Below are 16229 nucleotides of genomic sequence, written 5' to 3' on the forward strand. Positions count from 1 at the left end.
ATCGCTCTCTGGTGCGTGAGCGCGCGCCGCAGTTCTGATCTGCGCGCGGATGATGATGATGATGATGATGGGAGCGTGACCTCACCGCTTTCTGCACAGCTGCTGGAGAGAGGGGGAGACGCACGGAGAGAACGGAAACAGAAACACGTTGAGGGAGATAGAGCGAGGCAGCAGCAGCACTACGGGAACAGCGGACAACACTCGCACAACACGGGGCAACTGCTCAGCGCGCGGGACCCTTGTCGCGGGGCGACCGTTGGCTGCTTCCCGCCGGCTCGCCTCCCAGAATGTTCTGTGCCGCCGCTTCATTTCTACGGTACAACAAGCAGTCGCCGCGGCGTCCCCACGGACACTGAAGCTCAAATGCTCGCCCTCTCCGCCGACATGGACGAGTCCTCGTCTCTGCTGGATCTGCTGGAGTGCTCGGTGTGCCTGGAGCGCCTGGACACCACGGCCAAGGTGCTGCCGTGCCAGCACACCTTCTGCCGCCGCTGCCTGGAAAACATTCTCAGCTCCCGGAACGAGCTCCGCTGCCCGGAGTGCCGCATCCTGGTGGACTGTGGGGTGGACGACCTGCCCGCTAACATCCTCCTAGTTCGCCTCCTGGACGGTATTAAGCAGCGGCCCCAGCGAGGGAGCGGAGGAGGAGTAGGCAGACAGTCCCTGGCCGGGGGCTCGCTGCAGGGGTACGCAGCCGGGATATCCGCGTCTCCCCCGGACAGTGCGATCAGAGAGCTGCCCGTAGCCGTCCGGAACTCCCCTGTTAAGGTTGGTTACCTTCCCACCGTGCATATGTGCCAGTATCTGTTCTCTAGGGAGCACGAGACACCCAAACAATGTTTAAATGTTTTCTATGAATCATTGTTTATTTACAAAAACACATGTCTTAAACCCTATGCGAATAGCCAGGAGCAATTCGTTAGGCTGTACACAAAACACAATAACAACTTTAAGGTTGCTTCCACTGTATACGCTGCTGCCCAGTAGCCTGACCCTAGCAGGATTTGGTGGAAGACTTTGAGATTTTGAGGACAATCGTTCATACCCCCCCATTGTTTATCTGTGATGTTGCTGGAGATCGGGAACAGTGTGTTCAGCATGATGCCTGCAGAGCTATCCAGCTGCTGTAATAGATGCAAATGTATAGATCAAGCTCTGCATATTCACACAGTGAGGCTGATTGCAGCATTAGGCTGTTTGATAACTAAGGACCAGGAAGAAACTTGGTAGCGGAGACCAACTGATGGGACATGGACACAGAGAAAGAGAGAAGAAGAACAGAAGTGCACTTCTGTGTCATAGACAGAGATATCCATTGCCTTGTATGTTTACTGATGCCTATGGTTGGTTTTGTTGAGTTACTAGTTGTGCCTGTGAAATTCCCTGATGTGACTCTACTTTGGGATCATAATGAGGGTGTCTCCCCTGTGTTTCCGCTGAGGTACAATCAAACTAAACTGAGTGTGCAAGAGAGGCGGACAGAGCGGGTCACCTCTCTGACACTGTTCTTGCCGTAGTCCTGGTGAAGCCCAGTTGCCCACAGGCTGCAGCAGTTTCATAAGGGAGAGGAATGGACAGGTTGTTTTCTTGCTATTCAGTGCATCCTGTGCATTGGCTCGTGGCTGTGATGTGAGACGTGTTGAAAAATGTGGCCGCATTGTGCAATTAGACAGAAATTGTGATGGCATCAGCACTGCGCTGCACAGACTGTTGGATCTTATACACACATTGTTGAAAGCGAAAAGGCAGTTGTAGTGAGGTGAGGTGGAACACCTAGTTTTGTTTCCAGTTTTATTTCGGTTTTATTTCCTAACAGCTTCAGTGTTATGAGGTGCAAAACCTAGGGCTGCAATTGAGAACTTTTATTTTGTAATTCATTATTTGATATCTTTTAACTTGTTTTCAGTGTATTAATGGATTTTTAACAGTAAAATTAAGTGTTATGCACTGTATGCACGCCTCGTAGCAGGTGCATTTGGTCCTTGAAGATATCATTCTATTGAAAATGCAAGCAGCTCCTCACATTTGAGGTCTCAATGTATAATAAAGGAGCACAGGATTCATGTGAAATAAAAACACAAAAGAAACAACAGTCATGAACTCAGCTTACCGCCAGCTTTTCTTGTTTTTCTTGCAAGAAAGACAAGATTTTCAGATCCAATACATCATGTTGTAACTTGTCAAGACGGATACACCGTATTTGTTTATGGCGAGCTTGTGTTTTGTGCTGCCTACTCATAATCACAGTGGGATTGAGTGTAGTTGTGGGCAGGTGTGTAATGTTTGCCCATTGCTGCCTTTTCTCCGACTTAAGTGATGTTCCCAATAAGAAGGACACACCGAACAATCATGCTAACAAAGGTGTTGCCATCAGCTTTCACACCCCCCTACTCAGTACAACACGACTTAACTGGCAAGGCAGCCATTGATTAAGGCAGCGGACCGCTTTGCTGTGATGAAGTGCGGCGGCAGTGAGCAGTCACTCATTCATGGAGATGAACAGGAATCCAAACCCCCAGTTGACATTTCCACTAACACTAAACACTCCATTTCAATTCACTCAATAAACTTTACCAGTCCCTGCAGGGCCATTTTGATGCCTAGTACATGAAGAAAAAAAGAGCAAACATACAAAAGAGACATGCTGCAATATAGGATGCTTTTTTTTTTTTTTAAGCAAATACTTTTTTCATAACTTCCTGTGGGGACGTCTTAATTTGACAGGTTTTCGGCCAGTCCTCACACTGGAAAAGATAGAACCAGAAAATGTTTGATATTTACATTATTTTTTATATATGATGAACATTTTCATTTTGAAGTGAAAAAGTGTCTGAAAGAGTGTTAAACTTAGAGGGAGGGAGTCCACATACGTGAGCACATGCACACACACACACACACACACACACACACACACACACACACACACACACACACACACACACACACACACACATACACACACACACACACACACACAAATATATAGAGTGCACACTTATGTTTTTAGTGATGGCCAGTCTGTGTTTGTTTTAGGAGCCCGTTGGGAGAGCACTTCACTGTGGACCTAGCCTTTATTGCCAGTGTGAACACACACACACGCACACACACACACACACACACACACACACACACACACACACACACACACACACACACACACACACACACACACACACACACACACTCTCACATATCTATAACCCATTACCCTCTGCAGTTCCCTGCAGTCACTTTGCCCAAGTCTCCTTGAGGCTCCCTGGGACCAAGGCTTGGTGATGAAAATGTGAATTAATCTCCCCTAAGAGTGGGGTGTGTGAGTGTGTGTGTGTGTGTGTGCGCATTTGGAAGTGCATCCCCCTGCACCCAAAGAGCAGGGGTCTTGTAAAAGGGAGTTAAATCTGAGTTTGAGTGACACACTAATGCAGTACCGCCACACGCACACAGTTATTAAAGGAGTCACACAGGTCAAACAGAACACTTAAGTCAGGTAATAAGGGTTTTAGATGAGAATGAATGTGTTGCTATGGAAATAGAAGAAGAGCCAGCCATGCTGAGTCAGCTTTTCCTTTGCTCTTTGAGCCTCTGCTGCCGACTTCCTGCTTTGACCATTGAGAGTTTATCAGGGCTGATGTTCTTTTTTTTTTTTGTCCCAAGCACTATGTGAACTGAGATTTTTCATCTTGATTTTTGCTCTTTTAGCCCAAATGATAAATGTTGAGCCTGTTAGCAGCTGCTGTCGTTGGCAACCCTTTACCTTGTCCCTCGGCTGCAGGGTTGTACCTCAGCTGTTGCAGTGATGACTTGCCACTTGTTCCTCCCATTACTACAGACAGCAGTGTAGCAGTGTCATGTAAACTGAATGATGGGACTGGAGACCTGTGAGAAATATTGTCTTTTTTTTTCAGATTTTCTTCAAGAACCAGTCTTAGTTCAGTCCATCAGTCTAATGATGCACCTTCATGGCACATTTTTATTAAAATACAATCAATAATGATTCTGATTGCAATGCTGCCGATCCATTCTGGTTTTCATCCACTCCACGTTCGGATTCATGGTGTGTGAGGAAGAAAATGAAGCAAAATACAGAAAGTTGATTGCAAAAACTTTACTTGAATGCTAGTCATTTGTCACGGTACAGTAGAGGGAATACGACATTTCCCTGGCATTTCACTGCTAAATGATGTGATCATTATCCAGGTTTCACATCATCGTCACAACAAATTCTGCTGCATAACTCCTGTAGCTATGGTGACTGTGCTCACGGTTGCCAAGAATTTCATTTTTTACAGTCCTGTTTGTTGGTTTTTTAGTTGAATGGATGTCCCATAAATGTGTCATCACGTCAGCCTTGGTGGAAGTATGTATGTAATCTGTAACTGCTTTCTATATGCTCAATCATGATAAATCATATATTTTAATTGCAGCTCCGTCTTTGTGCCATATCTAATCCTGCAGATTACTTGCCAAATCCTAATTTTGGACAAATGGAGCGAATACGGAGCAATTCATTTTACATTCATGGAAACAGGTTACATCAATATTGTCTAATTACCCACATTTTGTAGAGCATGAGCCTTTTGCATTGCTTCTTTTTGATTTGATAGTCGTTGAGAAGTGCAGAAGATATTCAACAGTGCACATAGCTGAGGCTTCCTAAGGGTTATTAAATCCATACCTAGTGATGACACTTGTTAGGTGGGAGGGGCTTATGGCTTAGTGACTAACCCAGGTTCCTGCTTGGTGTTCATAGCTGATCTATTTTTCTATTCATCCATCTGTCAAGGTACTGCATGTTTTGACAAGTGCCTGGGGAAGGATTTATGTTGCTCTGTGCTGAAAATATTAAACATTCTGATATAATGTTTTAACACGAAGAAGAATCTAATAAATTCCACAATGCTTTGACACGATACAGACCATTTTAATAGTACTCAAGGGCTCTGACGAAAGTGTTGTAATACTGAGCAATAATCAAATATGTCATCAAGCAAAGTGCGACATATTCATGCGAGAGACCTATTGCGATTTTGGTCCAGTTCCCGTCAAAGCAGCGTGTCATGATGATCACAACCCTTGATCTTCTCCCTTACCTGTATTTACCATGGGTGTCTGTGACGACGCCCAGGCTTACCAAAGCAACATACAGAAAGCAACGACACCTTCTGCTTTCATCTTTGGAGTGACATGTGGCTTTGCCCTGTCATTCCCACGTGTGTGTGTGTGTGTGTGTGTGTGTGTGTGTGTGTGTGTGTGTGTGTGTGTGTTGTTTCCAAAAAGGAAATAGTCTGTTACCAATCCCTGTAATGATCCTTTGAACCTGAGTCTTTTGTATTGTACCAAGGACACACACAAAGGTACACACACAAGTACACAACGCCTAAAACTCACTTTAATGTAAATCCAACTTAGAAATACAAAAGCACTGTATTATTTTTACATCAATACAGTGTGAGAAAGCCTCATTTTTCTCTGTTTCTTCTCACACACAAACGAACACAGACGTGCATGCACATTCATTCACATTCATTAGTGTTATGAACCGCCGATCTGTGGCAGTAAACAACAAGCTCTCAGTCATTACCTCCATATTACCCCCTCACTTCATAAATACTGAACGAAGGCCTGACACTGTACATGCACATGCACACACATGCGCGCACACACACACGCACACACACATTCATCTTCTCAAGCCTGAGAGTATCTCTCTGGACACATTTATCACTCTCTCTCATGTGTGTGTGTGTGTGTGTGTGTGTGTGTGTGTTAAAAAAAATCTCTCTACAGTCGCAACCTTTTTCAAGTCAGATTGTTAAATGAACACGCAAATGCACAAACACGTCTTTTGCCCCCGTCGCTCTTTACTCCATCTCTCTCATCTTCTTCTAGCTTTATCTCTGATGTTTGTGTGAAGAGAACTTAATTAATTTTATCGTTACCGCATAATAAAGCTTCGCTCCACACACAAACACACATGCATGTGCTGCCATTTAAGGAGTAGTTAAAACTAGACGACTATGCTTTGCACCTCCCGGGATCTCTTGGGAATTATGCTGTTTTGTACTGTGTGTGTGTGTGTGTGTGTGTGTGTGTGTGTGTTTGTGTGTGTGTGTGTGTGTGTGTGTTTGTGTGTGTGCGCCTGTGTTTCTGTATGCAAACTGTACGTCCATCTATTACCATGCACGTGTTTTTGTTTACCCGTTTTTACCATATTTTTCTGTAGTAGACAAAAGGCACAATCTGATGTTGACTAGTTTGCAATGAAGCTGCCCACAGCCAGTATTCATCATTTTGTAGTTTAAACCATTTTCATGCAAAAATGTTTCCTCAAGAAATGTGCTCTTATCTGCCTGAAAAAGCTTCTGAAATTGCATTTATTTTATAACAAGTGGGCCAAATATGATGACTACTACTACTACTACTACTACTACTACTACTACTTTTCTTTTCCTGATTTTAAGACCTGGTAATATCAACTTGTGGTAAAACTGGACCTGTGTTGCCAGTCACAGACATAGATGAATATTAGCAAGGAATAATCAGTAACAGTATAACAGTATAATCTCCAATCAGAATCCATAGACTGGCTATGTATTGGTAATAAAATATGAGGATACTGCCAAACCAAAATGAATGGGCCTCCTCCCCTTTGGTAAAAGGACATGTATTCCATCATATGTGCTTTCTTCACATATGAGTGTTGCTCTAACTACTTGCGTCCATGAATCCGGGTGATGTCATCTTGCATTAGACTCATCCTGCCATCGTCTTACTCATACACACATGGAGATGGAAGGAGGTCAGATGATGTATTGATGGATGGAGGCAGGATGACAGTCGAGGGCAGCTTATAGCTTGGGTGATGGTGTGATGAGATAGAGAGAGAGAGTGTGTGTGTGTGTGTGTGTGTGTGTGTGTGTGTGTGTGTGTGTGTGTGTGTGTTGTTTAGTTTTGGGGGTGGTTGATGTGTAATGGGTGTTAAAGCCTAAACAAGCTTTGGAGCTTGACTGCCATTCCCACGGGTGTGAATCCCATCAATCCCATCCCCCAGTTGCACAAATATGTGGGTACACACACACACACACACACACACACACACACACACACACACACACACACACACACACACAGACACACACACACACACACACACACACACACACACACACACACACACACATTAGGTTAAGGGTTAACCCCCTCACTCCTGGTCGTATTGTTACTATGGAGATGAGGGTGAGATGTCACTGGTCATTGGTCAAGTCAATATGTTTCAGACAGAGGAATGGTGGCATATTTAAAGGTTAAAAGTTAAATCTCAGATGAAATATCTGTGCGGATTGTTTTGACTGGTCCAGATTATATTATATTTTCCAAAAGATATTGGTAATATGGTCACTAAATGATATCCAAAACATCACATAACTTCCCCCATTCAGACAGTTAACCAGCTTGGGGCTGAGGTCATTAGCCGCTGCTACATAACATCTAGTGGGAATACCTGCTAATGTTAGCAGCCAGGCTAATACAAACAGCACAATAAGTCTATTGTGCTAATAAGTCTTCCTCCTTCAAAATGACTCTCTTGGTACATAATCTGCGCTATTTGACCTATATGAAAAAAAAGCTGAAAACAGTTTATATCAATATTCTTAGGCCCTATAGAGAGAACTGTGACGTTCTCCAGTCAGTTAGTGCACCACTGAAGCAGCCTGTCTCCTAATGTCTCCAAGCAAATATCTTTCAGACACTGTTGTGGGAACTGCCCAGTAAGAAGCCTGCGCCTGGATGCTGTTTCCATAAATGTGTCCAAAACAGTTCCATTCTCTTTTGAAAAGTGGAAAAGTATGCAGCTAAGTAGCTGCAGTGTCATTTAGGGTGCACTCTCATAGGGACAGTTAATCCGTACCATGCCGAAGCACGATTGCCTGTCCCCCCCTTTCTTGCACTCACATTGCTCCAAGCCCAACCGGGCCTAAGCACAGTTAACTCTTGTACATACATCATCACGTCATAATAGGACACATGCCTGGCTTTATATAATTTCCAAAAAGCGCCGTCTCAGAGTCACACTGGAGAACAACACAGATAGATAGATGGTTATTGTTACCTAATTCAGTTGAAAACACGAGCTCACGGGTGGTGCAGTTAGTGTATTGTGTAACGTTAGCCTTAACACTCAAGGCCGATTGCATTCATGCTTCCAAAATCATAAAAGTGTTGTTCATTTGTGATGACTATCTTGCTGAACAAAACATGTCATTTTTATAAATGTGTTGCCACAGCGCTAGTTGTTTCTCCTCATTCCGAACCATGGCGATGCTATCCTCCAGGGTTGGCTCACCATGCACCACTCTATAGAATTAACTTCACATTGTAGGTCATTCGTGTTACCAACTAAAATGAATGATATAAGTAAGCAGGTTCTTAGACAACAGGGAAAGCAACCATGCGTACCGTGTTTTGCAAAGCAACAACTTCATAATTAGTGCACCATCTAGAGTCCTGTCCGTCGTGGGTGGGCGTTCACATGCCGCTTCCCGGTGGGAAAGTCACAGCTTATGAACTTGCATCACATTGCATGTTTTCTAGCTAATAAAAGCAGCACCATTCAGACCAAACCAGAGGTACCCCCTGCTGTCATTCCAGACCCTGCCATCTGGGTGCAAATGTGTAAAAAATGCCCCGAGCAGCTTTTAACAGACTTCCACAACGTAGCAACAGTGTCATGAGTCATAGTTTGTGACTCCGGGTAGTTTTACTTTGGTGCTGAGTCTTGCTGACTCCTCTGGCAGCATGCGGCGTAATGTGTGTGTGGCTGTTGTAAAAACAGATGAGGTTCCACTGGTGATGTGCTTGAAGAAGTGGAACGGTTCTCTTGGGGGAAGAGATCCGTGTGGAAACACACTGTGGTTTCTCCAGGTGTCAGGCCGTGCAGGTTTGTGTGTGTGTGTGTGTGTGTGTGTGTGTGTGTGTATGCCTGTAATACGTTGCAGTTCCTTCCTGTCCTGTAGCACAAATGCCTCCTCAATCCTCCACCTCCACCTACTCCTCCTCATCTTTCTCCGTCATGGAGATATGTTGAAATGCACCCACCACCCACTTTAGACTTGGCAGGAAACAAAGTCTTGGCTTGTGTGGAGAAGAGAGATCAATGTACACACACACACACACACACACACACGCACTGTCACAGATACACACACATCTGAAGAGAATTTGGAAACATGGCAGCGATCGAGGTCTTCCTCTTCAACGACCTGCGGTTCTTTCTCACAGCTCTCAACTTCAATTCATCACCGACGGTGTTTATGGGACTTTGTGAAATCATTCTTCCCCCCTCTTTTACATTGCCCATAGGACTGAATGAACTTTCTGAGGTACTTTAGTTCCTCCTAAAGCATTTTGTTTCTGCTCTCTGAAATGTGTTTAATGTTAACTAGACTTTTCAGCAGTTTGAAATTCTTGGACAAACACACCAAGCATATAAAACAGCTGTATAGGAGCGAGAACATGGCCATCACTGGAATACTATTGCAATAAACTCACTGTCTGACTCATAAGGAATTGTCTCTACAGGAATATTGTTGTGGCTTTGTAGTTATGTTTGTTTCTTTATCCGCTGAGGACGAATGCAATATTTTTCTGAAATGTGTGTCTATGCATATGACTTTTTGGGGGTCAGATAAGAACATTTCAGGTTATTTCGGGACACACTCTGATCCACGGTGTCCATGGCTGCAGTACAACTGTGATCAGCTTTCCACTCTGACGTCTGTGTCCAAACATCCACTCCTGGCTGTGTGTGTGAGTGTGTGTGTGTGTGTGTGTGTGTGTGTGTGTGTGTGTGTGTGTATGTTGTTGATGTATAAATGCTATGTGTGCATATTTGAATTGGCATATGCATGCATGGTGTTTGGTGGTGTTTGTGTACTTCGATATGAATGTGCTATGTGTTGTTTTTGTGTGTGTGTGTGTGTGTGGGTGGGTAAGGGGTGGGTCATGGTAGTATGTTTGAAGGAAAGGGAGTGTTCAGGGAATGTTCGAAGAAAAAGCCTATGGCAGTGGTGTAGTGGATTTTTTTGTCTCGGGGTCTGGTGTGTGTATGTGTGTGTACAAGAAGGATCTGGCAATTTTCTCCCTCAGGACAGGAATTATGTAAGCAGAGCAAAGCGAGGTCAAATACCACCCTCCGTCCGGCCGTGTTCTGTTTAGACTGGGAACAATGGAAACACTGGCAATCAAACTCATCTACTCAGACAGAGGCCGCGACTAAACCGCCTGACATTTTCACAGGTACTTGATACGACACAGCCACTAAATCCCTGACCCATAACCTTTTTATTCTTGCTATTCAGTGTCACTTTAAGAAACAGAGAGAGAGAGAGAGGGAGCGAGAAATAGAAAGATGGAAAGTGAGAGAGGGGACGATGAGACATATCAACAGAGACGCGTTGCCATGGCAACACACACAGACCAGTCTGGAGCTCAAATGTACATCACTATTGCATAAATCTACTTTCTTTATGAGAAAAAAAAAAAAGAGGTACAGTAGGGGATTGATTTTAATGCCAAATATTTGTGTTTACGCCTGTAAGAGTGAAGGTTTTCTGACATCCTGCTTGCTGGATAATGCAAATTACAATTAAAATGTAAAAATCAGTCACTGGTACAAAATGTGCTATAAAGGCTGGTAGAGTCTGCTGGCGTCCTCGGAGATGGCCTTGTTCGTTTACAGTTATTGCACTTAAATATCACTCCTAATGTGGTAATTCATATTGCTGCATTGCCTTTAAACTGTAATTGTGAACATTTGAACCATGAGAATCATATCAGAAGTAATACACAGTGTAACACAGAAGAGGAAGCCAAACACCTTACATTTGGCTGGACCGTGGGAATGTTTCTCTTGATAAATCCCTCATGCTGTGTGAGCAACTAGTTTGTGCTGTTTTTTTTTCTATGCAGTCCAACAATATACTAACAATTTCAGTGCCTTTCGTGTTCAGACACAGCTTGCCACCTCCATCCTCAGGGAGCCTGTAAGTGCGTATGCGAGAGTATGTGAGCTTCTCAATGGGAAACTCTGTAAAGGAGCCCAGTGTGAGGAGAACATGTGTTTTGTTTACTGTCAGTGAGGGTGCTTATTACATCCACCTGCTAATAAAATGTTATCGCGGACGACGCCATGTGTAGACGTAACATGTACAAGTACAATACACAACTACTGCCAGTGGTGGCAAATGGAAGCAGTTATATAAACATGTATCACGCTGCTGGTGAGTCAGTTTTCATCAACCTGGACCTCGACTTGTCTTTGCTGCAGTATGGTCCAATATGGACTCACAACATAGGACTGAACTCTTTCAGCTGATTTAATCTGATAGTGTTGATTTAAAGGGGGACATTTTTGAGTCATGGTCAGCTTTGAGCAGCCCTGATTAAAAGCATAGAAAATATCAGTTCATTCATGTACTGTATACCGGCCACTCTGTTGTTTGGTGTTATGTGAAAGTGTGCGTGTGTGCGTGTGTGTGTGTCTTTCCAGGGAGACAGATAGAGATGTCACAGTTATTATTCTGCTGTAATTCCCAACTGGAAACAATCCCACACACTCTTCTCCTTTCCACCATCTATCATTCTACTTTTCACGATTTCTTCAATTGTCTCACAGCCTGACAACAAGGCAACTAATATTGTAATTCACAATATTGCAGAAATAGTGACCAATGATACACCTGGACATCTGTGTAAGTAGGGAAGAAAGCAGCACTATGAATAAGAATGCTCATATTTACTGCATGTTGAAACAGTAACTCCCCCAAACAAGAAAAGCACCACATGAAAGATATAATAAAAATCAATATTTAAAAAATGGAAGGATGAGCAATTTAATTTTTCATTTATATGTACATTTGTTTCAATCTATATTCACATATGCAGTACCACTTATTGTTAAAAATTGTCAAGATGAAGCCAGATTTGGAAAACAATGGCCATTGTTTGGCTAACTTTATCCCAAATGTATAGGGAATGCAGTCACGTTCATGCTTTCAATTTTGCATGTTTTGATGAACAGTGTGTTGCTATGGCAATGCCTTTTGTCTACTATGTGTAATAGAGCTGAATGATAACTCATCCTTATGGACTTGAAATAGAGATGTATGCATGTATCAGACTTGCTCAGCACTGAGTTAACTATTGTGAGTAGCATAAAGGGACAACAACTATAACATTTCAGAATGCTAAATAAATGAACCCCGTACCTTGAAAATCAATACATGCTAATAGTGGGTACATTTTACCTGTTAGCGGTATTATGTATACAGCGACCGCTGGTGTTTCTAGTGTTAAAGTGTTACTTCAGTATTTTCAACCCCTTAATTTCTCATGTTTTTTTTTAACAATTTATCAGTCCGGTATTGAGGGATTGAGGAATAACGCTGTAAGTGGCAACCGCAAAATGAGCTGCAAGGACAACTGTGCAGCATTTTGTTTTTACTGAAAGTGCTTGTTTTTGCCAGTGACAGGCTCAGACTATTATTGTGGGTATCCAACATTGTTATGGAAAGGACCGTACAGAGAAATAAAATATTTTTCCTTACCCATCACTTGAACCAGTCTGTTTGGTATGTTCAAGGAGAACTCTCAAGATGAAATATACAGGGGCCCGCTCTTTAGAGCATTTGTTCCTCTGTGGGCACAGTGCCACAGCGCCCACCAGTCTCCTGAGCTTTGGGGCCTTGCAGCAGCTGGTTCACCGTCCTCTGCCTGTTGTCTGTCTGTCTCTCTCTCTCTCTCTCTCTCTCTCCCCATCCACTTTTGAATTTGTAATTTGCCTTTATCTATATACTTTGGCTCAAATGAATATGGGCAAACATCTTCATCATCAGTTTTTCAGATTTAAAAAGATCAGATAGTCTTTATTGATCCCCAGAGGGGAAATCCGGGTGTTCCTGCTGAAAGTTCCTCCCAAGCCACAGAAGACATTACTCAACAATTCTCACAGGCTGACTGGTAAACTGAACTTGAAATGTTCAGTATCTAGTGGAGTGCTCCTTTAACCGAACATGCAAACTAGCTTATTATTTTAAAGCTTGGCAAATCACGAAATCTATAATGCATACACCTAATTAATCAAACACCTAACAATAGAAGATGGTGTGTCGATAATGTATCATCTTATTTAACTGGCACAAAAAAGTGAGTATTCTCTCAGAAGCCATCGGTCACTCGCTCTGCCACTGTCCATCACTGTCATCCCTCTTTCATGTGTCCCCTTTCTCTACTCTCTCCCTTCCATTATTCCCATCCATGTCTTTGACTGATGCTTGTCCTCTTGGAGAGAGACTTCTACGGGATGACTGCAGCCACTTCTCCGCTCAGCTCTCCATTCATTCTCTCCATCAGTCTTTAGAAAGCTGGCCGAGGTCCAATCTCATCTCTAGCTTTCTTTGCCCAGTCCTGCTAGCTCTATGAAAACACCATTGGTCGTCATGCTGTTGTCTGGCACAAGCTGCATATCGCTGCTATCGGGAAAACCTCATAGTACGCCCACTATCAGTCTTTAGTTGAAACTTGAGCATTATCTGTTTTTTAAGGTTGTGCGACGGGGTTTGAAAGGTCATTTGCTAAATATCTACTGCTGCATCGTCCTTTAATGTAGCTTTTAGAGAAATCAGGAGAGCTTTGTTGCTAATGCAAGTAGAACACAGGTTATTCCCATGATGTTATTAGAATGGAAGTTATTGGTGTCTTTCCCTCATATGAAACTGTGTCGAAGCAGAGGCTATGTGTGTCTGATAAGAGGAGTCATAGTGAAATCACTATACAGGCAGAGAAAACAGCTAGATATAGGATCTAATATGGTGTGTATATCTGACTTGGTTGGACGTATGTTTTTCATCTTGCATTCAGCATTTTCATACACCTGGAATAATAAGCCTCAGAGCCACAGTGGAAGAAGGGATATTGGGTTGTATGCTTTCCTAATGAATGTACTAAATCTTTATCTTTTTGATAAAACAACTTGCAATGCATAGGAAGTATTTGCAATTGTATTTGACACAGCTTTCTTTTAGAAAGGGCCACACTATTGTGTGCTGGGTTGGACTGGTTCCCAATCAAGTTAGTGTCAATATTGACATCTGTTAAAGATTTGTTTAATTGCCGTATCATTATGACACACGCAGCGCTGCAAACGAGAACAACTCTCCCTTCCAGACAGAACAAATCCAACTTTCAATTCTTTAGGTGTCTGAGGAAAACATTTCTGCTCATAAGAAATGATAAATAGAAAGTTAGGCAACTAAGAAACTAAAAAAAGTGATATATTCGACACTGTAAAACTGTCACCTATAAAGACATGACTGCCACAAAACGTAGTGCCTTCAGAATAGCATTTTTTTCCAAACATAAACTGAATTTGTCACAGACCAACATGAGAATCAGTCATGGTCTAGTTCCACCAACATGTCATCGTGTCCCAGAACTGTTTGTCTCAGGCAATCAAGACTAAAAGTAGGCTAAAATGGAGTGCAGCGTTGAACAGAAATTTTATGTGGATCATCATAGTCCTTTTTTTTTTTCCAGTCTTCAAAGAGGTTGGCGATGGTTGCGATGGCAGCATTAATCAACTGGGTGGAAATGTGTTGGAGAGCCACAGGAGATACTGGCACAGTAGTAAAACTGGGACAGTGTCAGACCCTGCAGCCATGGCTTTCCCTTTTCCTCTCTGAAAACACATTCTTTCATACATTAACCCCATTTCTCTCTTCATCAACACACTCCGCCTTCCGTCCTCTTTCTCTTTTTGCCCCAGTCTTTCCAGTATCCCAGCTCTGTTCAGTTCCATTGTGCTTCTTGGTAGTGACACTCTATTTAAAATGATCATAATTACAGATATTAACAAATCCCTTAGAGTAAATAAAGAATCCATGCATTACAGTGCCATAATAGTGAGAAAACCTAAATTGAAAGAGTTTTTTAACAGCTGAAAGAATATTACAAAATAAAAATCCAATACAGGCTGCACGGTGGTGTAGTGGTTAGCACTCTCGCCTCACAGCAAGAGGGTCCTGGGTTCGATTCCCGGGTCGGCCCGGATTCCTTCTGTGTGGAGTTTGCATGTTCTCCCCGTGTAAGCGTGGGTTCTCTCCGGGTTCTCCGGCTTCCTCCCACAGTCCAAAGACATGCAAGATGGGGATAGGTTCATTGGTGACTCTAAATTGCCCGTAGGTGTGAATGTGAGCGTGAATGGTTGTCTGTCTCTACATGTCGGCCCTGTGATAGACTGGCGTCCTGTCCAGAGTGTACCCTGCCTTCGCCCAATGACAGCTGGGATTGGCTCCAGCCCCCCCGCGACCCTAAATACAGGATAAGCGGTAGAAAATGGATGGATGGATGGAAAAATCCAATACAAAAAAAATGTGTGCTACAGTTGATACACAGTGGACTGTTACTGAAAAACATTTGAACATTAAGCCACCTGGGAATCAATGCAATAGAGATATACCTGTAGACATGCAAACAATAATTCTTTAATCAAAATCCATTATCATTTTAGGAGCAACTTATTATTAAAAGTTTACACAACCATGAATATAAAGAGAATGTTGTTTTGTTCCTATTTCTGCAATACTGACACAATAATGCACATATATAAATCACCATGTGAGCACATAAGCTTTTATGTTGATTTGATTTACTGTACCACAGGGCTGTTGCAGATGTGGTTATTGTATAGACTCCAAATAAAACGATCATTACTCATGGACTTACAGTAAATCTAGAACTGTGAACAAAAAGAGAAATCCGTTATCCTTGGCAGCATATTTGCACTACTCTATATTTCACCTTGCAACAGTGCACTTCTCGGATAAGTTTCCTTTCAGGAGAAGCTGCACTCTCCATTACCAAACTGTCAGTGCGTCGTGGTGGGAGAACACTGCCACTGCTTTTACAGGGAAGGAGAAAAGCCGATGTGGTTGTTTCCACGATTACCTCACGCCAACACACACACTGAGAACGTGTGATAATGCCTCCCTGTTTATTCTCCCCCTGCACACCTGCAGCAAAGATGATAGCAAACGTACTCCAGCATCACCACACTACCCCTCAGATGTCATAGCCTCTTATCAAAATGACTTCTCAAAGGAGTCAATTCACATTCTGTTTCGCATTACCATACTCTAACACGACTTTAAAAAAAAATAAACCCGTGGCTTTAG

At 42.9% G+C, this 16229-nt stretch overlaps 1 protein-coding gene across 1 annotated transcript in view; it reads left to right on the forward strand.

The window, feature by feature from the left end:
* The window catches only part of LOC311021471 (E3 ubiquitin-protein ligase SH3RF3-like), a 79570-nt gene continuing 63341 nt past the window's right edge, over positions 1-16229 (forward strand). The window contains exon 1 of the mRNA XM_084022055.1: positions 1-768. Coding sequence (XP_083878181.1) covers positions 364-768 — 405 coding nt within the window. The 5' untranslated portion in view covers positions 1-363. The remainder of the gene's footprint in view (positions 769-16229) is intronic.

The sequence above is a fragment of the Eutrigla gurnardus genome (genome assembly GCF_963514095.1).
Source record: "Eutrigla gurnardus genome assembly, chromosome: 12".
In the NCBI taxonomy this organism is placed as follows: Eukaryota; Metazoa; Chordata; class Actinopteri; order Perciformes; family Triglidae; genus Eutrigla; species Eutrigla gurnardus.